The sequence below is a fragment of the Balaenoptera musculus genome, chromosome 5 (assembly GCF_009873245.2).
Source record: "Balaenoptera musculus isolate JJ_BM4_2016_0621 chromosome 5, mBalMus1.pri.v3, whole genome shotgun sequence".
Lineage (NCBI taxonomy): Eukaryota > Metazoa > Chordata > Mammalia > Artiodactyla > Balaenopteridae > Balaenoptera > Balaenoptera musculus.
In genome coordinates this window covers 112,769,647-112,795,679 of record NC_045789.1, presented here as the reverse complement: position 1 = coordinate 112,795,679, position 26,033 = coordinate 112,769,647, and the positions used below count along the sequence as shown (strand labels likewise).

General features: G+C 36.8%; 1 protein-coding gene across 1 annotated transcript in view; it reads left to right on the top strand.

Annotated features, from left to right (window-relative positions):
- ZGRF1 (zinc finger GRF-type containing 1) overlaps nt 1–26,033 on the top strand; it is a 73,981-nt gene that overhangs the window by 18,391 nt on the left and 29,557 nt on the right. The window contains 4 exon segments of the mRNA XM_036853785.1: nt 8,035–8,108; nt 9,668–9,718; nt 11,280–11,363; nt 13,780–13,965. Of these exon segments, the coding sequence (XP_036709680.1) occupies nt 8,035–8,108; nt 9,668–9,718; nt 11,280–11,363; nt 13,780–13,965 (395 nt within the window).

Sequence of the window (26,033 nt, the reverse complement as noted above, 5' to 3'; positions counted from 1 at the left end):
GGTGATTGATTAACACTGAACTTATGACCAATAGCACTGTAACTAACTCATGCCTGAATGAAACTTACCACATGTTTTCCACATAAGGGACATCACAGCCTTCTTGCACTTAGGAACACTAGGCAGCACTATGCTTAGGGAACATTTTAAATAGCAAGGTCACCAATAAAAAGCCCCCAAATATGAAAAATGTACTAAATAGATCACAAAAAGGACACTTGTTTGTAGCATGAGGGCTGGAATTAGAAGGCAGAATGTCCCCTTGTTCTACCTCAGCTGGGAATGTGCATGTCGCCTTGTTCTACCTCAGCTGGGAATGTGCATGTCAAGCAACTCATTTTTTGTAGCTCTGCATGTCTGCAGATGACCTCAGAAACACAGTATTGATTTGGGGGTTACAAATAAATTTTAGCAAGTAGGCGGAATCTGTGAATAATGAGGATTGACTGTATTTTCTGACGTAAATATATTTCTCTAGAAATGATTAAGTTGGTTTTCTTGAGACAATTTGAGAATTGGAATTTTTTTTTATTGGAATATAGCAAATGACTTCATGGATTTTAATACAGAATTAGAGAAGAATCTGTTTTACCACCATTTTAGAATGTGTGAAAGTGTTAAAAAAACATTTTCTCCAGTATCTTCAAGTTTTTGTGAGATGACTGGATATATTTTAGAAATGTTAATTTAGAATTTTATTCTTGAGTGAAGGCAGTAAAGGGAAAAATAATTTTCATCCAGTGCCTTTTTAAAATTCCTTTTATAAATAACCTCAAGTTCCAAAATCCACTTATTTTTGTTTCATTTAGTATAGTCTGAATGTTTACAGGAAAATAATGAAACCAAAAGTAACAATTGGCAAAAAGTGAAGTTTGCACTGGATATGGCTATTTTTTTTAACGGTAGTTATCACTGAAATTATAGTCTTATTGGTGACTTTGCAAGAAACTGAGATTATTGAATTTCTTTTAAGGGAAAAATCCCATTTTAAACAAATAGCTGATAAGGTGGTTTGGCCTAGCCACCCTGTCCTCCTTTTTTTGTTCCTTTATGCACTTTCCTTTCTTTCTTTTTTTTTCCTGTTTTCCTTTAACATCTTTATTGGAGTATAATTGCTTTACAATGTTGTGTCAGCTTCTGCTATATAACAGAGTGAATCAGCTATATGCATACATATATCCCCATATCCCTTCCCTCTTGCGTCTCCCTCCCACCCTCCCTATCCCACCCCTCTAGGTGGTCACACAGCACCGAGCTGATCTCCCTGTGCTATGTGGCTGCTTCCCACTAGCTATCTATTTTACATTTGGTAGTGTATATATGTCCATGCCACTCTCTCACTTCGTCCCAGCTTACCCTTCCCCCTCCCCGTGTCCTCAAGTCCATTCTCTACATCTGCATCTTTATTCCTGTCCTGCCCTTAGGTTCATCAGAACCATTTTTTTTTCTAGATTCCATATATATGCGTTCACATACCATATTTGTTTTTCCCTTTCTGACTTACTTCACTCTGTTTGACCGACTCTAGGTCCATCCACCTCACTACAAGTAACTCAATTTTGCTTCTTTTTATTATGGCTGAGTAATATTCCATAGTATATATATGCCACATCTTCTTTATCCATTCATCAGTTGATGGACACTTAGGTTGCTTCCATGTCCAGGCTGTTGTAAATAGTGCTGCAATGAATATTCTGGTACATGACTCTTTTTGAATTATGGTTTTCTTAGGATATATGCCCAGTAGTGGGATTGCTGGGTCATATGGTAGTTCTATTTTTAGTTTTTTAAGGAACCTCCATACTGTTCTCCTTAGTGGCTCCATCAATTTACATTCCACCAACAGTGCAAGAGGGTTGCCTTTTCTCCGCAACCTCTCCAGCATTTATCGTTTGTAGATTTTTTGATGATGGCCATTCTGACTGGTGTGAGGTGTTACCTCACTGTAGTTTTGATGTGCATTTCTCTAGTGATTAGTGATGTTGAGCATCCTCTCATGTGTTTGTTGGCAATCTATATCTTCTTTGGAGAAATGTCTATTTAGGTCTTTTGCCCATTCTTGGATTGGGTTGTTTGTGTTTCTGATATTGAGCTGCATGAGGTGCTTGTAAATTTTGGAGATTAATCCTTTGTCACTTGCTTCATTTGCAAATATTTTCTCCCATTCTGAGGGTTGTCTTCATCTTCTTTATGTTTTCCTTTCTGAGCAAAAGCTTTTAAGTTTCATTAGGTCTCATTTGTTTATTTTTGTTTTTATTTCCATTTCTATAGGAGGTGGGTCAAAAAGGATCCTGTTATGTTTTATGTCATAGAGTGTTCTGCCTACATTTTCCTCTAAGAGTTTTATAGGGTCTGGCCTTACATTTAGGTCTTTAATCCATTTTGAGTTTATTTTTGTGTATGGTGTTAAGGAGTGTTCTAATTTCATTCTTTTACATGTAGCTGTCCAGTTTTCCCAGCACAAGTTATTGAAGAGGCAGTCTTTCCTCCATTGTATACTCTTGCCTCCTTTATCAAAGATAAGGTGACCATATGTTCGTGGGTTTATCTCTGGGCGTTCTATCCTGTTCCATTGATCTCTATTTCTGTTTTGTGTCAGTACCATACTGCCTTGATTACTGTAGCTTTGTAGTATAGTCTGAAGTCTGGGAGCCTGATTCCTCCAGCTCCGTTTTTCTTTTTTCTTTTTCTTTTTTTTAAACATCTTTATTGGAGTATAATTGCTTTACAATGGTGTGTTAGTTTCTGCTTTATAACAAAGTGAATCAGTTATACATATACATATGTTCCCATATCTCTTCCCTCTTGCATCTCCCTCCCTCCCACCCTCCCTATCCCACCCCTCTAGGTGGTCACAAAGCACCGAGCTGATCTCCCTGTGCTATGCGCCTGCTTCCCACTAGCTATCTATTTTACATTTGGTAGTGTATATATGTCCATGACACTCTCTCACCCTGTCACATCTCACCCCTCCCCCTCCCCATATCCTCAAGTCCATTCTCTAGTAGGTCTGTGTCTTCATTCCCATCTTGCCACTAGGTTCTTCATGACCTTTTTTTTTCCTTAGATTCCATATATATGTGTTAGCATACTGTATTTGTTTTTCTCTTTCTGACTTACTTCACTCTGTATGACAGACTCTAACTCCATCCACCTCATTACAAATACCTCCGTTTCATTTCTTTTTATGGCTGAGTAGTATTCCATTGTATATATGTGCCACATCTTCTTTATCCATTCATCCGATGATGGACACTTAGGTTGCTTCCATGTCCTGGCTATTGTAAATAGAGCTGCAGTGAACATTTTGGTACATGACTCTTTTTTTTTTTTTTTTTTTTTTTTAATTTATTTATCAGTAATAGTGGCTCACGGGCTTAGTTGCTCCGTGGCATGTGGGATCTTCCCAGACCAGGGCCCGAACCCGTGTCTCCTGCATTGGCAGGCAGATTCTCAACCACTGCGCCACCAGGGAAGCCCTCATGACTCTTTTTGAATTATGGTTTTCTCAGGGTATATGCCCAGTAGTGGGATTGCTGGGTCGTATGGTAGTTCTATTTTTAGTTTTTTAGTTTTTTAAGGAACCTCCATACTGTTCTCCATAGTGGCTGTATCAATTTACATTCCCTCCAACAGTGCAAGAGTGTTCCCTTTTCTCCACACCCTCTCCAGCATTTATTGTTTCTAGAGTTTTTGATGATGGCCATTCTGACCGGTGTGAGATGATACCTCATTGTAGTTTTGATTTGCATTTCTCTAATGATTAATGATGTTGAGCATTCTTTCATGTGTCTGTTGGCCATCTGTATATCTTCTTTGGAGAAATGTCTATTTAGGTCTTCTGCCCATTTTTGGATTGGGTTGTTGTTTTTTTGTTATTGAGCTGCATGAGCTGCTTGTAAATCTTGGAGATTAATCCTTTGTCAGTTGCTTCATTTGCAAATATTTTCTCCCATTCTGAGGGTTGTCTTTTGGTCTTGTTTATGGTTTCCTTTGCTGTGCAAAAGCTTTTAAGTTTCATTAGGTCCCATTTGTTTATTTTTGTTTTTATTTCCATTTCTCTAGCAGGTGGGTCAAAAAGGATCTTGCTGTGATTTATGTCATAGAGTGTTCTGCCTATGTTTTCCTCTAAGAGTTTGATAGTGTCTGGCCTTACACTTAGGTCTTTAATCCATTTTGAGTTTATTTTTGTGTATGGTGTCAGGGAGTGTTCTAATTTCATGCTTTTACATGTACCTGTCCAATTTTCCCAGCACCACTTATTGAAGAGGCTGTCTTTTCTCCACTGTATATGCTTGCCTCCTTTATCGAAGATAAGGTGACCATATGTGTGTGGGTTTATCTCTGGGCTTTCTATCCTGTTCCACTGATCTATATTTCTGTTTTTGTGCCAGTACCAAACTGTCTTGATTACTGTAGCTTTGTAATATAGTCTGAAGTCAGGGAGCCTGATTCCTCCAGCTCCATTTTTCGTTCTCAAGATTGCTTTGGCTATTCGGGGTCTTTTGTGTCTCCATACAAATTGTGAAATTTTTTGTTCTAGTTCTGTGAAAAATGCCAGTGGTAGTTTGATAGGGGTTGCATTGAATCTGTAGATTGCTTTGGGTAGTAGAGTCATTTTCACGATATTGATTCTTCCAATCCAAGAACATGGTATATCTCTCCATCTATTTGTATCATCTTTAATTTCTTTCATCAGTGTCCTATAATTTTCTGCATACAGGTCTTTTGTCTCCTTAGGTAGGTTTATTCCTAGATATTTTATTCTTTTTGTTGCAATGGTAAACGGGAGTGTTTTCTTAATTTCACTTTCAGATTTTTCATCATTAGTATATAGGAATGCAAGAGATTTCTGTGCATTAATTTTGTATCCTGCTACTTAACCAAAATTCATGATTAGCTCTAGTAGTTTTCTGGTAGCATCTTTAGGATTCTCTATGTATAGTATCATGTCATCTGCAAACAGTGACAGCTTTACTTCTTCTTTTCCGATTTGGATTCCTTTTATTTCTTTTTCTCTCTGATTGCTGTGGCTAACACTTCCAAAACTATGTTGAATAATAGTGGTGAGAGTGGGCAACCTTGTCTTGTTCCTGATCTTAGTGGAAATGGTTTCAGTTTTTCACCATTAAGGACAATGTTGGCTGTGGGTTTGTCGTATATGGCCTTTATTATGTTGAGGAAAGTTCCCTCTATGCCTACTTTCTGCAGGGCTTTTATCATAAATGGGTGTTGAATTTTGTCGAAAGCTTTCTCTGCATCTATTGAGATGATCCTATGGTTTTTCTCCTTCAATTTGTTAATATGATGTATCACGTTGATTGATTTGCGTATATTGAAGAATCCTTGCATTCCTGGAATAAACCCCACTTGATCATGGTGTATAATCCTTTTAATGTGCTGTTGGATTCTGTTTGCTAGTATTTTGTTGAGTATTTTTGCATCTATGTTCATCAGTGATATTGGCCTGTAGTTTTGTTTCTTTGTGACATCTTTGTCTGGTTTTGGTATCAGGGTGATGGTGGCCTCGTAGAATGAGTTGGGGAGTGTTCCTCCCTCTGCAATATTTTGGAAGAGTTTGAGAAGGATAGGTGTTAGCTCTTCTCTAAATGTTTGATAGAATTCGCCTGTGAAGCCATCTGGTCCTGGGCTTTTGTTTGTTGGAAGATTTTTAATCACAGTTTCAATTTCAGTGCTTGTGATTGGTCTGTTCATATTTTCTATTTCTTCCTGGTTCAGTCTCGGCAGGTTGTGCATTTCTAAGAATCTGTCCATTTCTTCCAGGTTGTCCATTTTATCGGCATAGAGTTGCTTGTAGTAATCTCTCATGATCGTTTGTATTTCTGCAGTGTCAGTGGTTACTTCTCCTTTTTCATTTCTAATTCTATTGATTTGAGTCTAATCCCTTTTTCTCTTGATGAGTCTGGCTAATGGTTTATCAATTTTGTTTATCTTCTCGAAGAACCAGCTTTTAGTTTCATTGATTTTTGCTATTGTTTCCTTCATTTCTTTTTCATTTATTTCTGATCTGATCTTTATGATTTCTTTCCTTCTGCTAGCTTTGGGGTTTTTTTGTTCTTCTTTCTCTAATTGCTTTAGGTGCAAGGTTAGGTTGTTTATTCGAGATGTTTCCTGTTTCTTGATGTAGGCTTGTATTGCTATAAACTTCCCTCTTAGCACTGCTTTTGCTGCATCCCATAGGTTTTGGGTCGTCGTGTCTCCATTGTCATTTGTTTCTAGGTATTTTTTGATTTCCTCTTTGATTTCTTCAGTGATCTCTTGGTTATTTAGTAGTGTATTGTTTAGCCTCTATGTGTTTGTATTTTTTACAGTTTTTTTTCCTGTAATTGATATCTAGTTTCATAGTGTTGTGGTCGGAAAAGATACTTGATATGATTTCAATTTTCTTAAATTTACTGAGGCTTGATTTGTGACCCAGAATATGGTCTATCCTGGAGAATGTTCCATGAGCACTTGAGAAGAAAGTGTATTCTGTTGTTTTTGGGTGGAATGTCCTATAAATATCAATTACGTCCATCTTGTTTAATGTGTTATTTAAAGCTTGTGTTTCCTTATTTATTTTCATTTTGGATGATCTGTCCATTCGTGAAAGTGAGGTGTTAAAGTCCCCTATTTTATTGTGTCACAGTCGAGTTCCCCTTTTATGGCTGTTAGCATTTGCCTTATGTATTGAGGTGCTCCTATGTTGGGTGCATAAATATTTACAATTGTTATATCTTCTTCTTGGATTGATCCCTTGATCGTTATGTAGTGCCCTTCTTTGTCTCTTGTAATAGTCTTTATTTTAAAGTCCATTTTGTCTGATATGAGTATTGCTACTCCAGCTTTCTTTTGATTTCCACTTACATGGAATATCTTTTTCCATCCCCTCACTTTCAGTCTGTATGTGTCCCTAGGTCTGAAGTGGGTCTCTTGTAGACAGCATATATACAGGTCTTGTTTTTGTATCCATTCAGCCAATCTGTGTCTTTTGGTTGGAGCATTTAATCCATTTACATTTAAGGTAATTATTGATATGTATGTTCCTATTACCATTTTCTTAATTGTTTTGGGTTTGTTTTTGTAGATCTTTTCCTTCTCTTGTATTTCCTGCCTAGAGAAGTTCCTTTAGCATTTGTTGTAAAGCTGGTTTGGTGGTGCTGAACTCTCTTAACTTTTGCTTATCTGTAAAGGTTTTAATTTCTCCATCGAATCTGAATGAGACCCTGGCTTGTAGAGTAATCTTGGTTTTAGGTTTTTTCCTTTCATCACTTTAAATACGTCCTGCCACTCCCTTCTGGCTTGTAGAGTTTCTGGTGAAAAATCAGCTGTTAACCTTATGGGGATTCCCTTGTATGTTATTTGTTGCTTTTCCCTTGCTGCTTTTAATATTTTTTCTTTGTCGTTAATTTTTGATAGTTTCATTAATATGTGTCTCGGTGTGTTTCTCTTTGGGTGTATCCTGTGGGTGGTACTCTCTGCTTCCTGAACTTGATTGACTATTTCCTTTCCCATGTTAGGGAAGTTTTTGACTAATCTCCAAGTATTTTCTCAGACCTTTCTCAGAACTCTCTTCTTGGTTCTCAAGCCAGCTGAGTTCCCCCCATCCTCCTTTCCATTCTGCAGGCTTGCCAGCTTTTTCTGTCTCAGAGTCTTTACACTTGTTCTGCCTTTCGCCTGAACACCTTTACCCCTGCATAGCTGGTTTTTTCTTGTCTTCAGGTTTCAGTATAAATGTTACTTCCTGTGAGAGATCTCTTCAGATCATCCTGCTAACGTTACTCTCTCTCATATCACCCTGTGTTATAAGACCCTTTTGTATCACAATCTGAATTTATTTAACTTCTGTGTCCCTTCTTTTCAAGGGATCTTGTTTGTTTTGTTCACTGCTGTTTCCCCAGTGCCTGGCATACTGTAGTTTGGAAACAATTGTTATATTCCTTGTTTCACTCAGTTTTAGAAATAAGTTTTTAAAAATTTTAGAGCACTACTATATTTATGATGAATAAGATCATTGGATTTTGTCCATTCTAGCTAGGAAACCATTGACTGCAGTAGTTTCACAAGCTATACCAAAGTCTCCTCATCTGAACCAGGATCCTCAACAGGTACATTTATTTCTGTCAGTATATTTATTATTTTGATATAGAATGTTCTATAATTTGTAATGATACTGTAGAAATACAGGGGTCTGAAGCTATGTTGGTTCACGACCTCTCCTGTATCTTAGTGATTTTTTTATTGCATCCCTTGGCCAAAAGAAACCTAGCAGTTCCATTTATTTAGTTAGTAGTATTAAAAACTTAGTAATTTGGTAAGCATTTTGTCTTTTTTTTCCAGTGTTATTGAGATATAATTGACAATATAACATTGTATTAGTTTAAGATGTACAACATAATGATTTGATATATGCATATATTGTGAAATGGTTACGATAAGCATTTTATTTTTAAATAAACACAGTTACTAATGGAATGCATGCACTTGTTGGGCACTGTCCAGCTTCTCAAAGCTTGGAATAGATTCAGTTTCTAGGTCCACATTGATTTTTGTATGGCAATTGACTTTTATCATAGCAATTTCCTAAAACCCAGCTTCACAAAGATATGATGTCAATGACAGAAATGACATGAAATCTGATGTTGAAACTGAGCTACCTTGAGTTTGCAGTTTGTTCAGTTTCTGACAGATGTCTAATGACACTGTGTTTCCCTCAAATTTAAAATATCTTGTGGAGCCTCTGTTGAGTTCACTGTGGCACCCCAAAGTACCTTGTTACACCAGTTTGGGAACCATGGAAATAATATAAAAAATAATAGTACTAATTAGGATGAAATGAAATTCTAGAATAAGTTATCTAGATTAGTGTTTCTCAGTGAAGATGCTTTTAGTACTTTTGAAGAGACAGTTCTTTCCTTGTTTCATTTACCCCCAGTTTGTATCATATTCCATTTTCCATGTTACTGTTTTTTTAATAATATCAATTTTTTCCTCCTTTTTTTTAAATGCGGAAAAAGGTAAAGAAAAAATAAAACTTACCATACCGCCTGGAGATAATTACTATTAGCATTTCCAGCATTTTTGGCCTAATTTTAAAAATATGGTTAGATTGATGGGTACAAATAGTTTTATATCCTTTCTCCTTAATATCATATTATATTTTCTCACATTATTAAGAACTCTTACACATACCTTTTAAAGGTTACTTATCATTCCATCTCGTGGATATCCTATGCTTTGGACAAACAGTTCCCTATTTTGGACATTTAGATTATTTCCAGCATTTTGCTTTTGTAAATAAAACTTTAGTAGATGTTTTTGCACGTAAATTATTGTTTATGTTTAGTTATTTCCTTAGATTTGATTCTTAGAAGTGGAACTGATAATTTGAAAGGCCAAGAACAACTTTCTTACATTGTTGATATAAGTCAAATCAAAATATCTTAATGTTTTACAATATGAATATTTGTTTCATTTCATATTTACCAGTACTGAGATCTTTTAAAATTCTTCCTAAGTGAAATAGTATTTAATCAACACTTAGTTTTTATTTCTTTGATTATTAGTAATGGTGTCCTTATGTTTCTTATGTCTAAAAAATCTATATTTTATTTTCTAACTTACTATTACCTTTTGGCTTATCTTATATTAATGTTCTATTCCTAAGATGATAAAAGAAAATGAAGTTGAACCAAGTGAATCACTTCAGTCTTTGCAGGTGAGTTAACTTTTAAAATGTAACATAGCCAGAAATTGTATTCGTATATATAGGTATGGCATGTAATTATATGTTTGTATTCTATATTGCCAGTTTTCAAATTTATTTGTAATTAGTTACCCTTTTATACTCATTTAGATGAGCCTACTGTCTTGTATAAGTGTCCTGCGTAGTCAGTAGAATTTGGGTAAATAACAAATCTTTTATCATAAAGCTAATTTTTCAAACTTGCAAGCATTACCTAATCCAAGAGTTGTCATTAACAATTACAACTGCATCTGCAGGCTCTGTTGCCTAGAACAGTACAAAATAAAACAAAATCCATTGTGGTGACTCAATCATTTTTCACCCTTATATTACAAGATCAAGTGTATAAAATAATGAACAGTCAGCAGCTGCTTACAAATGATCACATTCTTACTGGGTTTTTTTCACTTGAAAAAAATACAGTTTAAACTTTTTCAAGGATAATTATCACAAAGTATAAATTGCAAATTAACACTATCACTGTTTTTCCCTCCAGGATGAGTTGCCATTTAAATAAATGTCGTATATTTTTAAAGCAAAATATTTTATAATCTCACAATAATGAAAAAGGTCTTAGAATCTTTTGCAAAAAAAAATAATTTAAATCTTGTTAGATTAATATCAAAGTACATTTGTGTTTTTATAATAGCTTTCTTGCTATAACTCTCTGAATCAAACTCTTCATACACACTAGTGATAGAAAGAACTTTCAAAACTTAAAGTTAGGGTGCTCTTAATACTTAATGCCACCTTCACCTTATTTCTGTAAGTGTGATTAGTCACACAAAGCAAAGGAGCTAGAAGATACTATATGCTAACTAATTTTTTAAACTCACTATATTCAAAAATGCTAGTTCTAAAATATGAGTTGAATGTTTTTAAGAGCTACCTGATTGGCAGTTGTGCTTATGTATACTGTTATAAAAGGAAAGTGACTATTATTTGAATAAATACACTATTTTACCTCTTTTAGTTACAAATATTTTCTCCATTTTTATTAAACATAAAGAAATTACTTCTACAGTTGAGCTCATTTTCTGAGTCTGTAGTTCATATTAGAAATTATGGCTATTTTATATAGTTACTTGATGAACTAAAAATGACTAGTTGCTGTTGTCTGTATCTTGTGTTTTATGGTTGCTAGAAGATGATTCACTCTTTAAATAAACTATTACACTTCTTTAATTTTACACTAATTTTTGAATTAAATAATCTGCATTAACATAAATATTAGTATGGGATTTATAACATACCCAGCAATGTTAAAAAAGAATTCAATTAAAAGTTTAGAATTCCAATTTTCTAATATGCTGAGTTTTTAAATTAACTAGTATAGTACTTTTTCTGCTAGAGCACTCCTTTGCCGGGGGTAGCTTATTGTATGTATGTATATAGAGAAGCAGTATGGAGATGACAAGTATCATCATTTTCAAAGGACAGACTTAACTTTAAGTTTGAGGAATATTTTCCCATCAAACTCATAAACACCTACAAAACTATTTTAGCTAACATACTTATTGATATTTTATCCTAGTTCTTTTCCTTGGGCAGTGAAGAAGAGACTGCTTTTCTAGATGTTATTCCTAAACAAATGGAGAGAGAAACCTGTGACCCCAAGGTAAAATTTGTGAAGAATTGATTTTCTAAGCCACAGTGTTTTCCTGCTGTCTTTTTACACAACTATCAGAGTTTTCATAGTCAGAAGGTTAGTGAGCAAAATGAATTAACCTGGTTTTAAGAACAAGAGACACTAATGACTCCTACCCCTTTTTTTGGTCTTGAGGCCCCTCTCTGTTACTAATGAACTAATAATGCATTATGTATGCATAGGATATCCTAGGGATTGGGCACAAAGATATGTAAAGTGCAGTTAATGAATGTTCTGTGTAGAACAAAGTGAAGATGTTTATAACTTTTTTTTTTTTTTTTATTTTATTTATTTATTTATGGCTGTGTTGGATCTTCGTTTCTGTGCGAGGGCTTTCTCTAGTTGCGGCAAGTGGGGGCCACTCTTCATTGCGGTGCGCGGGCCTCTTATTATTGCGGCCTCTCTTGTTGCGGAGCACAGACTCCAGATGCGCAGGCTCAGTAATTGTGGCTCACGGGCCTAGTCGCTCCGTGGCATGTGGGATCTTCCCAGACCAGGGCTCGAACCCGTGTCCCCTGCATTGGCAGGCAGATTCTCAACCACTGCGCCACCAGGGAAGCCCCTATAACTTTTAATTCATTATAGTTTACTCCACCACTTTTACTTCAGGCTGAAGGGATAGAAGTATATATAGCCCAAGCTCTAAGTAATGCTACCCACTCCACAGCAAAAATTAATAGAGACAACAGCATATAAATGGTTGGGTTTTGTAAATAGTGATTCTATTCTTAAAACTCAACAGATCTCTGGAAAAGATCTACATAGCATCAAAGAAAGCAAGGCATCTGTTTGCTTGTAGAGAATTTGTATTCCACATGAAACAAAGCAGAAATACACAGTCTTTAAAGGTTTAGACTTTTTTTTATTGATATATGTTATGTTTTAAAATTCATAATAATGTTTTCAACAAAACTCTTGTTTCAGAGGCAATTTAGTTCCTTTCAAATGTGTGATTTAGAATCTTCATTTTTAAATAAGAGAATATTCAGATTATGTATTTTTGTCATTCTGTTAATTTATCAGTTAGAAATAAATTCATTCTTTATGTACATTCCTTTGGCTCTATGCACTCTTATTATTCCACGTTCTGGGTAGGCTTTGTCACCCTGTGCAGAGTAAAAATCCTAGAACCCTCAAAGGGGCAACAGAGAAAGCCATCTGAAGTCTGAAAGCAGACCAAGTCTCTGAGGGGGTGAAAGCACCCCTCTGAGGTACATGTCTGTCTTGGTACTCTTAGGCCTTTGTTCTCAGAGCTATAGGATCAGATCTTCTGGGAAGCTGGGAACCCAGCATCCCTCTTGCTAATAGCCTGATAGTTTACAAAACCCTTAAAGGAAAATGCTTCCTCTGTTCCTTCTCTCTTCCCTTCCTATTATCATGTGTTTATTGATTGCCTCCTGTATTCCAAGCATGGTATTAAAGCAAGTGATATCCTGATGAAGCAGAAGAGTCTTTGCCCTCAAGGAGCTTGCAGTACAGTTAGTATACAGATAAGAAGAAACTTCATTGTAGTGTAATGTGATGTCTATAATGGAAAGTTGTGGGGAATTCCCTGGCAGTCCAGTGGTTAGGACTCCACGCTTTCACTGCGAAGGGCCCGCGTTTGATCCCTGGTCAGGGAACTAAGACCCCACAAGCCATGCAGTGTGGCCAAAACAAAAATAAAAAACCAAAAAAGTTGTGTAATGTATAGTGGAAGCATAGAGGAAGGAGCACCTGTGTCTTTCTGGCTTAATCAACCCATTATCATTATACTCCTTGTGTTTGTAAAAAAAAAAAAAAAAATCATACTTATTAATGTTGACCTTGAATGCAGTTAAATCACTGCACTTTATTTATTTTTTAATGTTTTATTTATTTTTATTTATTTATCTTTGGCTGTGTTGCTGTGCACGGGCTTTCTTCTAGTTGCCATGAGCGGGGGTTGCTTTTCGCTGCGGTGCTCTGGCTTCTCATTGCGGTGGCTTCTCTTGTTGCAGAGCATGGGCTCTAGGCGCGTGGGCTTCTGTAGTTGTGGCACACGGGCTCAGTAGTTGTGGCTCGTGGGCTTTAGAGTGCAGGCTCAGTAGTTGTGGCACACGGGCTTAGTTGCTCCACGGCATGTGGGATTTTCCCGGACCAGGACTCAAACCCATGTCCTCTGCATTGGCAGGCGGATTCTTAACCACTGTGCCACCAGAGAAGCCCCAATCACTGCACTTTAAATTAGTCTACCCTTAACATATTTTAGGATAATAGGAATATTTCCTGGTTTTCAGTATTAGTCTCTTAGTAATTATTTACATTAACTAACATTCAATAGCCAAATTATGCATTATTTTCTTTGTATATGTATATTGTAAATATGTATACTTATGTAATACTCATTTTTAATAATTTACTATAGCCTGTTGAATTTCAAGGGCATCAAGTGAAAGGATCAGCTGCTAGTGCTGTGATGGTGAGAGGACACAGCTCACAGCTTGAATGCAGTCAGTTTCCAGATAGCATTGTGTATGAAAACTGCACGACAAACAGTTGTTTTTTGACACCAGCGTTGCTTAGCACTTGTATGCAGATTGACTTCTTTCAGGTAAAAAAAAAAAAATATGTATATATATATTTTTTTAAAATTTATTTATTTATTTATTTTTGGCTGCATTGGGTCTTCAGTTGCTACGCATGGGCTTTCTCTAGTTGCAGCGAGCGGGGGCTACTGTTTGTTGCAGTGTGCGGGCTTCTCATTGTGGTGGCTTCCCTTGTTGCGGAGCATGAGCTCTAGGCACGCGGGCTTCAGTAGTTGTGGCACGTCGGCTCAGTAGCTGTGACTTGCGGGCTCTAGAGCGCAGGCTCGGTAGTTGTGGCACACGGGCTTAGTTGCTCCATGGCATGTGGGATCTTCCCGGACCAGGGCTCAAACCTGTGTCCCCTGCATTGGCAGGTGGATTCTCAACCACTGCACCACCAGGGAAGCCCTTAAAAATATTTTTATAGCTGCATCTTGCCAAATCATTTTCTTTATGTCAATACTAAATTTTGTAAAGAGAGTATATTTAAATCTTTGTACAGTTGTAAGTTAAAAAAAAGTTTAGTAAATTGACAAGAAATATCATATCTTAAATCAAACTAAATAAGACAAAAATATTTGAAAGATGTACTGCCTTTTTAGGATCAGGAATTTAAAGGATTACTTTTCACTTCAGAGAATAGTAGAAATTTATGACACGAGCAGTTAGGCAGATTACATATAGAAAATATATTTAACAGCTAGCAGATTTTTTTTTCCTTCTAATATCCACCCCTCTCCCCACTAAGTATGACACCAAATACCTCTCATTGCTACCCAAATAGAAAAGGTTATGGAGAAAGGATGTATGCATGTATTTGAAACAGTATCTGTTAAAGAGACTTTTTTTAAACTTTTCCCCTTTTTATTAAAGCATAATGCACATATAAAATAAGTGCACAGACCGTAAGTGCTCAGCCCAGTAATTACCACAAAGTGAACACACCCATGTAACCTCCACCCTTACGAAATAGAGCAGCATTACCAGCATCTCAGAAGTACCCCTTCTGCCCCCTTTCAGTCACTACCCCTTCCATTCTCCCCAAAGATAAGCACCATTTTGACTTATAATACCATATATTAGTTTTGCTTTTAAAACTTTTTTTTTTAAATTAATTTATTTATTTATTTATGGCTGTGTTGGGTCTTCGTTTCTGTGCGAGGGCTTTCTCTAGTTGTGGCAAGCGGGGGCCACTCCTCATCACGGTGCACGGGCCTCTCACTATCGCGGCCTCTCTTGCCGCGGAGCATAGGCTCCAGACGCGCAGGCTCAGTAATTGTGGCTCACGGGCCCAGTTGCTTCGCGGCATGTGGGATCTTCCCAGACCAGGGCTCGAACCCGTGTCCCCTGCATTGGCAGGCAGATTCTCAACCACTGCGCCACCAGGGAAGCCCCTGCTTTTAAAACTTTAAATAGAGTAATACACAGTGTTTTTTTTGTGTCTGCCTTCTTTTCTTCAACACTGCAGTTTTGAAATTCATCCATGTTGTTGCTTGTGGCTGTAGTTTATTCATTTTCATTGCTGGTGTAGTATTCCATTGTGTAAATACACCCCAATACATTCTTCAGTTGTTTGGGTTGTTTGCATTTGGAGGTTATTACAGATAATCCTGCTGTGAACAATCATGTACTGTCATGAATGTGTATACACATGACATGCTTCTGTTAGTTACACTACCTAGAAGTGTGATTATTGAGTCACTAGTTATGGATGTCTTTACTTTTAGTAGATAATGCCAAACTGCTTTCCAAAATGGTTATTAGAGTTTATATTTTCTATCAGGAATGTATGAGAGTCCCCATCACTCTACATCTTCATTAACACTTGGTCCTGACAGTTTCTTGTTTTGAATTTTAGCTATTCTGGTGGGTATGTAGTGCTATTTCATTGTGGTTTTAATTTGCATTTTCCTGCCTAATAATGAGGTTAGGACCTTTTTGTATATTATTAGCCTTCTCTGTATCCTCTCTCATGAAGTGTTTGTTAAGCTTTCTTCCTCAGTTTTTAATTGGTGTGCTTATCTTCCCTGACTCTGACTTATCTTTCATTCTTAATGATGCCTTTGATGAATGGAAGTTTATAATTTTCAATACAATATAATTTATCTGTTGTTTCCTTTCTGATTATTGCTTTTTTGTCTTATTTTAGAAGTCTTTCTCTAGCCTAAGGTCATAAAGATATTCTCTCATGTTACCTTGTAGAAGCTTTATTATTTTGCTTTTCACATTTTGATCTGTAATTCACCTATAATTGATTTTTATGTATTGAGGTACAGATAAAGTTTCATATTTTTTTCCATATGGACATCCAGTTGCTCCAGCACCATTTATTGAAAAGACTGTCTTTTCTCCATTCCTTCACACTTCTCCCTGTGCCATAAATCAGATGTCCATATGTTTTGGGTCTGTTTTTGGTTGCTATTCTGATTCATTGGTCTGGAGTTTTAGAGGTCTTTATGTCTTATTAAGTATGTGTTTTCATGCATTTTAAATCTTCTTGTTCTTCTTAGCTTTTTGCATTTTCATATATAGTACATTTTAGAATTAGCTTAATGGTTTCCATATGTACACATAAACATGTTAGGAATTTGATTGGAATTTCATTGTGTACACAGATCCTGAGGAGAATCAATATTTTTGCAATAATTGATTTTGCAATTTTGCAAAAATTGATTTATTTTCAATATTGTAATAATGTATCTCTCTATTTCAATCTTTAATTTCTCCCAATAATGTTTTACAGTTTTGGTATAGAGGTTCTCTATATGTTATTTGTATGTTTGACTTGCAGGAACTCTTTCTATGTTAAGAAAATTAACCCTTTGTCATTTTTCCTAATTTATTAGTGTTTTGACTGTATTTATGATTTTTTCCAGAAATTCATTTTTAATATTTATATAATCAGATCTTTCAGTGTTTTCTTTATGGTTTCTGGAGCCCAGAACTTTTTTTTCTTTTAGGCCGTGCTTTGTGGCATGCGGGATCTTAGTTCCCTGACCAGGGATCAAACCCGTACCCCCTGCAGTGGAACAACGGAGTCCTAACCACTGGACCGCCAGGGAAGTCCCTGGAGCCCAGAACTCTTTTTTTTTTTTTTTAAATTTATTTAATTAATTTATTTTTGGCTGTGTTGGGTCTTCATTGCTGCGCAAGCTTTCTCTAGTTGCGGTGAGTGGGGCTACTCTTTGTTGTGGTGTACAGGCGTCTCATTGCCGTGGCTTCTCTTGTTGCAGGGCATGGGCTCTAGGCACGTGGGCTTCAGTAGTTGTGGTGCATGGGCTCAGTAGTTGTGGCTCGTGGGCTTAGTTGCTCCGCAGCATGTGGGATCTTCTTGGATCAGGGCTCAAACCCATGTCCCCTGCATTGGCAGGCGGATTCTTAACTACTGTGCCACCAGGGAAGCCCAAGCCCAGAACTCAGTCTTCATTTAATGCTTTTTTAAAAATAAATCTTGACACTTTTATTAGCTCTTGTTGTGGTTTTACACTATCTTTAGCAAGAGCTAATTATAGAGTGGCTATGTTAAGTAAAATAAGTTATTTCTGAATTCCCCCTCTATATTCTTCCAGACTCCTAGTATAGCTATATCATAATTTTTAGATAAATAGATAGTCAACATTTTCATTATTATAAATGTTTTAATATTTTCACTGCTGAGCCAATTAGTATACATTTTCTTTCTTTTATAATTTTTGAGTTTTTTTCTTAGTTTATAATTTTAAAAAAATTTGCTTAGTGTTCTTCAAATATTGGGATAAAGATTTTCCCACATCCTCCAGAATTTTACAAAATGCTCTTCAATACAGGAATCCACACAAATTCATCAGATAATCTGTGTTAGTTGCATTTATTTTCTAGGTCTTCCATCTGTCCACTATAATCTGCACCATCTTACAAAAGCCCTTTGCTTCTTTGCTAGCTTGGTTTGTCAATATCTTGAACACATTGTCTTTTTTTCTTGTTTTTCTAGAGCACACCTTGAAGAGAGCATGGGAGGTTTGGGGGACTTGGCATGTTGAAAATGTTTTTATTCTGTTCTCATTACTTGATTGATAGTTCGGCTGAGTATAGAATTTGGATATAATCTGCTTTTTTCTTTCTAAATTTAAATTTAATTGTGCTTTCTCCTTCTAGAAGTTTTTAACATCTTTTCTTTATTCCTGGTGTTATGAAATTTCACTGTGATATGCCTTCTTTCAGGTTATTAATACCATATACTGTATTCAGTGAGTCTTTTCATCCTGCAGGTACAAGTTTACCAGTCACATAAAAAATTAAAAAAAAAAATTCATTTCTTTGGTAATTTTCTTCCCACTGTTTTCTTGGTTTTCTCTTTTAGAACTTCTGTTAAACGTTTTCAGCCCATTGTATCCTTTTTCAGCAGTCCCTGTGGACTCCAGTTTCTAAGTGTTTCCATGGTTATTGGGGTTAATCAGTTTATTTCTTATTGGTCTGTCTTGTAGTCAAACTTTGGTTTGACTTTCTTCTATATTGCTAAGCCTATACTCTTTCCCCATCCTCTTAATATATTGTAATTCAGGGTTACCATTATTTCTTAGTTTCATTAAAGGTAAGAGGTGTATTTGTTTCACATTTCCTGTTTTTCTTTTTGAGAGGAGAATAAATTAGAGTACTTCATACTGAAAAAGAAATTTATATCCATTTGTTTTATTTTTAATTATTTTCACATACATCAGTATGGTCATGTTTTATATCCTGAGTTTATAAAAAATGTTCTAAGGCAAAATGCCTAGACTTACCAACACAGATAAGAGCTTTTTGAAATAAGTGTGACAGATTGCTTGCACACAGTGGTCTCTGAACTTTAAAACAATCTTGTATTTCATCAAATCCTAAGATACTATCATTGATTGTAAGAAGCACCATTGTAATATATACCACTAAGAAAGACCGGTCAATTAGCACTACACAATGTTTTTCACTGCCGTTTTTATTTTAAAAAGTCTTTTTTTTTAACGTGGTAAAAAACATGTATCATATGTACTTATATCATAAGATTTACAGTCTTAACCATTTTTATGTGTACACTTTGGTAATGGGAAGTATATTTACAGTGTTATGAAACAGATCTCCAGAACCTTTTCACCTTCACTTGGATTTTTAATGTTATATTTAGTGGAAGATTCTTTTAGATTTATTTGAGCACAGTGTTTTATTGTATATCACACTGCTTTGTTTTCTTGTCTTTCTGTGAACACAATACTTTTTATTAATCTTTTTTTAATTTTTGAATTTTATTATTTTTTTTATACAGCAGGTTCTTATTAGTCATCAATTTTATATACATCAGTGTATACATGTCAATCCCAATCACCCAATTCATCCCACCACCACCACCACCCCCCCATGACTTTCCCCCCTTGGTGTCCATACGTTTGTTCTTTACATCTGTGTCTCAACTTCTGCCCTGCAAACCGGTTCATCTATACCATTTTTCTAGGTTCCACATATATGCGTTAATACACGATATTTGTTTTTCTCTTTCTGACTTACTTCACTCTGTATGACAGTCTCTAGATCCATCCACATCTCAACAAATGACCCAATTTTGTTCCTTTTTATGGCTCAGTAATATTCCATTGTATATATGTACCACATCTTCTTTATCCATTCATCTGTCGATGGACATTTAGGTTGCTTCCGTGTCCTGGCTATTGTAAATAGTTCTGCAATGAACATTGGGGTGCATGTGTCTTTTTAAACTATGGTTTTCTCTGGGTATATGCCCAGTAGTGGGATTGCTGGATCATATGGTAATTCTATTTTTAGATTTTTAAGGAACTTCCATACTGTTCTCCATAGTGGCTGTATCAATTTACATTCCCACCAACAGTGCAAGAGCGTTCCCTTTTCTCCACACCCTCTCCAGCATTTATGTTTGTAGATTTTCCGATGATGCCCATTCTAACTGGTGTGAGGTGATACCTCATTGTAGTTTTGATTTGTATTTCTCTAATAATTAGTGATGTTGAGCAGCTTTTCATGTGCCTCTTGGCCATCTGTATGTCTTCTTTGGAGAAATGTCTATTTAGGTCTTCTGCCCATTTGTAGATTGGGTTGTTTGTTTTTTTAATGAGCTGCATGAGCTGTTTATATGTTTTGGAGATTAATCCTTTGTCTGTTGATTAGTTTTCAAATATTTTCTCCCATTCTAAGGGTTGTCTTTTCATCTTGTTTATGGTTTTCTTTGCTGTGCAAAAGCTTTAATTAGGTCCCATTTATTTATTTTTGTTTTTATTTCCATTACTCTAGGAGGTGGATCAAAAAAGATCTTGCTGTGATTTATGTCAAAGAGTGTTCTTCCTATGTTTTCCTCTAAGAGTTTTATAGTGTCTGGTCTTACATTTAGGTCTCGAATCCATTTTGAGTTTATTTTTGTGTATGATGTTAGGGAGTGTTCTAATTTCATTCTTTTACATGTAGCTGTCCAGTTTTCTCAGCACCACTTATTGAAGAGACTGTCTTTTCTCCATTGTATATCCTTGTCTCCTTTGTCATAGATTAGTTGACCATAGGTGTGTGGGTTTATCTCTGGGCTTTCTATCTTGTTCCATTGATCTATGTTTTTGTTTTTGTGCCAGTACCATATTGTCTTGATTACTGTAGCTTTGTAGTATAGTCTGAAGTCAGGGAGTCTGATTCCTCCAGCTCTGTTTTTTTCCCTCAAGACTGCTTTGGCATTTTGGAGTCTTTTGTGTCTCCATACAAATTTTAAGATTTTTTGTTCTAGTTCCATAAAAAATACCATTGGTAATTTGATAGGGATTGCATTGAATCTGTAGATTGCTTTGGGTAGTATAGTCATTTTCACAATATTGATTCTTCCAATCCAAGAACATGGTATATCTCCCTATCTGTTGGTATCACCTTTAATTTCTTTCATCACTGTCTTACAGTTTTCTGCATACAGGTCTTTTGTCTCCCTAGGTAGGTTTATTCCTAGGTACTTTATTCTTTTTGTTGCAATGGTAAATGGGAGTGTTTCCTTCATTTCTCTTTCAGATTTTTCATCATTAGTGTATAGAAATGCAAGAGATTTCTGTGCATTAATTTTGTATCTTGCAACTTTACCAAATTCATTGATTAGCTCTAGTCGTTTTCTGGTGGCATCTTTAGGATTCTCTATGTAGAGTATCATGTCATCTGCAAAGAGTGACAGTTTTACTTCTTCTTTTCCAATTTGTATTCCTTTTACTTCTTTTTCTTCTCTGATTGCCGTGGCTAGGACTTCCAAAACTATGTTGAATAACAGTGGTGAGAGTGGACATCCTTGTCTTGTTCCTGATCTTAGAGGAAATGCTTTCAGTTTTTCACCATTGAGAATGATGTTTGCTGTGGGTTTGTGGTATATGGCCTTTATTATGTTGAGGTAGGTTCCCTCTATGCCCACTTTCTGGAGAGTTTTTATCATAAATGGGTGTTGAATTTTGTCAAAAGCTTTTTCTGCATCTATTGAGTTGGTCATACGGTTTTTATTCTTCAATTTGTTAATATTGTGTATCACATTGATTGATTTACATATATTGAAGAATCCTCGCATCCCTGAGATAAATCCCACTTGATCATGGTGTATGATCCTTTTAATGTGCTGTTGGATTCTGTTTGCTATTATTTTGTTGAGAATTTTTGCATCTATATTCATCAGTGATATTGGTCTGTAATTTTCTTTTTTTGTAGTGTCTCTGTCTGGTTTTGGTATCAGGGTGATGGTGGCCTCATAGGATGAGTTTGGGAGTGTTCCTTCCTCTGCCATTTTTTGAAAGAGTTTGAGAAGGATAGGTGTTAATTCTTCTCTAAATGTTTGATAGAATTCACCTGTGAAGCCATCTGGTCCTGGACTTTTGTTTGTTGGAAGATTTTTAATCACAGTTTCAACTTCATTCCTTGTGATTGGTCTTTTCATATTTTCTATTTCTTCCTGGTTCAGTCTTGGAAGGTTATACCTTTCTAAGAATTTGTCCATTTCTTCCAGGTTGTCCATTTTACTGGCATAGAGTTGCTTGTAGTAGTCTCTTAGGATGCTTTGTATTTCTGCGGTGTCTGTTGTAACTTCTCCTTTTTCATTTCTAATTTTATTGATTTGAGTCCTCTCCCTCTTTTTCTTGATGAGTCTGGCTAATGGTTTATCAATTTTGTTTATCTTCTCAAAGAACCAGCTTTTAGTTTTATTGATCTTTGCTATTGTTTTCTTTGTTTCTATTTCATTTATTTCTGCTCTGATCTTTATGATTTCTTTCCTTCTGCTAACTTTGGTTTTTGTTTGTTCTTCTTTCTCTAGTTCCTTTAGGTGTAAGGTTAGATTGTTTATTTGGGATTTTTCTTGTTTCTTGAGGTAGGCTTGTATAGCTTTAAACTTCCCTCTTAGAACTGCTTTTGCTGCATCCCATAGGTTTTGGATCGTCGTGTTTTCATTGTCATTTGTCTCTAGGTATTTTTTGATTTCCTCTTTGATTTCTTCAGTGATCTCTTGGTTATTTAGTCACGTATTGTTTAGCCTCCATGTGTTTGTGTCTGTTACGTTTTTTTCCCTGTAATTCATTTCTAATCTCACAGTGTTGTGGTCAGAAAAGATGCTTGATATGATTTCAGTTTTCTTAATTTTACTGAGGCTTGATTTATGACCCAAGATGTGATCTATCCTGGAGAATGTTCAGTGCACACTTGAGAAGAAAGTGTAATCTGCTGTTTTTGGATGGAATGTCCTATAAATATCAATTAAATCTATCTGGTCTATTGTGTCATTTAAAGCTTTTGTTTCCTTATTAATTTTCTGTTTGGATGATCTGTCCATTGGTGTAAGTGAGGTGGTAAAGTCCCCCACTATTATTGTGTTACTGTCAATTTCCTCTTTTATAGCTGTTAGCATTTGCCTTATGTATTGAGGTGCTCCTATGTTGGGTACATATGTATTTATAATTGTTATATCTTCTTCTTGGATTGATCCCTTGATCACTGTGTAGTATCCTTCCTTGTCTCTTGTAACATTCTTTATTTTAAAGTCTATTTTATCTGATATGAGTATTGCTACTCCAGCTTTCTTTTGATTTCCATTTGCATGGAATATCTTCTTCTATCCCCTCACTTTCAGTCTGTATGTGTCCCTAGGTCTGATGTGGGTCTCTTGTAGACAGCATATATATGGGTCTTGTTTTTGTATCCATTCAGCAAGCCTGTGTCTTTTGGTTGGAGCACTTAATCCATTCATGTTTAAGGTAATTATCGATATGTATGTTCCTATTACAATTTTCTTAATTGTTTTGGATTTGTTTTTGTAGGTCCTTTCTTCTCTTGTGTTTCCTACTTAGAGAACTTCCTTTAGCATTTGTTGTACACCTGGTTTGGTGGTGCTGAATTCTCTTAGCTTTTGCTTATCTGTAAAGTTTTTGATTTCTCCGTGGAATCTGAATGAGATCCTTGCTGGGTAGAGTAATCTTGGTTGTAGGTTCTTCCCTTTCATCACTTTAAGTATATTCTGCCACTCCCTTCTGGCTTGTAGAGTTTCTGCTGAGAAATCAGCTGTTAACCTTATGGGAGTTCCCTTGTTTGTTATCTGTCGTTTTTCCCTTGCTGCTTTCAAGAATTTTTCTTTGTCTTTAATTTTTGCCAATTTGATTACTATGTGTCTCGGCGTGTTTCTCCTTGGGTTTATCCTGTATTGGACTCGCTGCGCTTCCTAGACTTGGGTGGCTATTTCCTTTCCCATGTTAGGGAAGTTTTTGACTACATAATCTCTTCAAATATTTTCTCTGGTCCTTTCTCTCTCTCTTCTCCCTCTGGGACCCCTACAATGCGAATGTTGTTGCGTTTAATGTGTCCCAGAGGTGTCTAGGCTGTTCTTCATTTCTTTCATTCTTTTTTTATGTGTTTGTTCTGCAGCAGTGAATTCCACTATTCTGTCTTCCAGGTCACTTATCCGTTTCTTCTGCCTCAGTTATTCTGCTCCTGATTCCTTCTAGTGTAGTTTTCATTTCAGTTTTGTATTGTTCATCTCTGTTTGTTTGTTCTTTAATTCTTCTAGGTCTTGTTAAACATTTCTTGCATCTTCTCGATATTTGCCTCTGTTCTTTTTTCGAGGTCCTGCATCATCTTCACTATCATTATTCTTAATTCTTTTTCCTGGAAGGTTTGCCTATCTCTACTTCATTTATTTGTTTTTTCTGGGGTTTTATCTGTTCCTTCATCTGGTACATAGCCCTCTGCCTTTTCATCTTGTCTGTCTTTCTGTGAATGTGGTTTTCATTGCACAGGCTGCAGGATTGTAGTTCTTCTTGCTTCTGCTGTCTGCCCTCTGGTGGATGAGGCTAACTAAGAGACTGGTGCAAGTTTCCTGATGGGAGGGACTGGTGGTGGGTAGAGCTGACTGTTTCCCTGGTGGGCACAGATCAGTAAAACTTTAATCCACTTGACTGCTGATGGGTGGGGCTGGGTTCCCTCCCTGTTGGTTGTTTGGCCTGAGGCAACCCAACACTGGAGCCTACCCGGGCTCTTTGGTGGGGCTAATGGCAGACTCTGGGAGGGCTCACGCCAAGGAGTACTTCCCAGAACTGCTGCCAGTGTCCTTGTCTCCACGGTGAGCCACAGCCACCCCCTGCCTCTGCAGGAGACCCTCCAACACTAGCTGGTAGGTCTGTTTCAGTCTCCCCTGGGGTCACTGCTCCTTCCCCGGGGTCCTGATGCTCACACTACTTTGTGTGTGCCCTCCAGAGTGGGTCTTCCGTCCTTTCCCCCAGTCCTGTCGAAGTCCTTCAATCAAATCCCACTAGCCTTCAAAGTCTGATTCTCTAGGAATTCCTCCTCCCATTGCCGGACCCCCAGGTTGGGAAGCCTGACATGGGCCTCAGAACCTTCACTCCAGTGGGTGAACTTCTGTGGTATAAGTGTTCTCCAGTCTGTGAGTCACCCACCCATCAGTTATGGGATTTGATTTTACTGTGATTGTGCCCCTCCTACCGTCTCATTGTGGCATCTCCTTTGTCTTTGGATGTGGGGTATCTTTTTTGGTGAGTTCCAGTGTCTTCCTGTCGATGATTGTCCGGCAGCTAGTTGTGATTCTGGTGTTCTCGCAAGAGGGAGTGAGAGCGCCTCCTTGTACTCCGCCATCTTGGTTCAGGGCCACAAATTTCGCTTCTTCCTTAATTTTCTCCCACCAAAAGTATCTGCTTTGTGAAGGCACCGTCAGTGGCTGTTTGTTTGTTGTATTTCCAGTTCCTCGCTCTGTGCCTGACAAATAGAAGCTATCAATGAATACCTTTGTTTTTTTTAATTGGAGTATAGTTGCTTTACAATGTTGTCTTAGTTTCTGCTCTTTATTAATCTTTATTTTTGGCTTTATTGGGTCTTCCTTGGTGCACGTGGGCTTTCTCTAGTTGCGGTGAGTGGGGGCTACTCTTCATTGTGGTGCACAGGCTTCTCATTGTGGTGGCTTCTCTTGTTGCAGAGCACGGGCTCTAGGTGCCAGGCTTCAGTAGTTGTGCACACAGGCTCCGTAGTTGTGGCTCGTGGGCTTCAACAGTTTTGGCTCGTGAGCTCTAGAGCGCAGGCTCAGTAGTTGTGGCGCACGGGCTTAGTTGCTCCATGGCATGTGTGATCTTCCCAGACCAGGGCTCAAACCCATGTCCCCTGTGTTGGCAGGTGGATTCCTAACAACTGCACCACCAGGGAAGTCCCCACAGTACTTTTTTTTCAATGCTAAATCCTAGTGTGATCTTTTTGAAGACATTTAAACAGCAGAATTGCTTAATATGTCTAATGTTAACAATGCACAAAGTCATATTTAAGTGATCATTATTTGAATAGTATGACTACTTTGCATATAGTTGCACTTGCACAGGCGAAGACAACTATGTCACAGATGTTGCCTGTGCTATAGAGATGTAAAAATGTCATTTTTGGGGTGTATCCCTATTTCAAAGATGTCAAGATGCAAGAAACGTGAGTCATAAGAATTGATGAAATATAATGTACCCTGCTTTCCCTGAATGGAATTGGCTTTATAACATATTTCTTTCTGTTTGTCTGTGTCTCAAGTTATAACTATAAACTATATGTGTAGATAGAGATAGGTAAAGATATG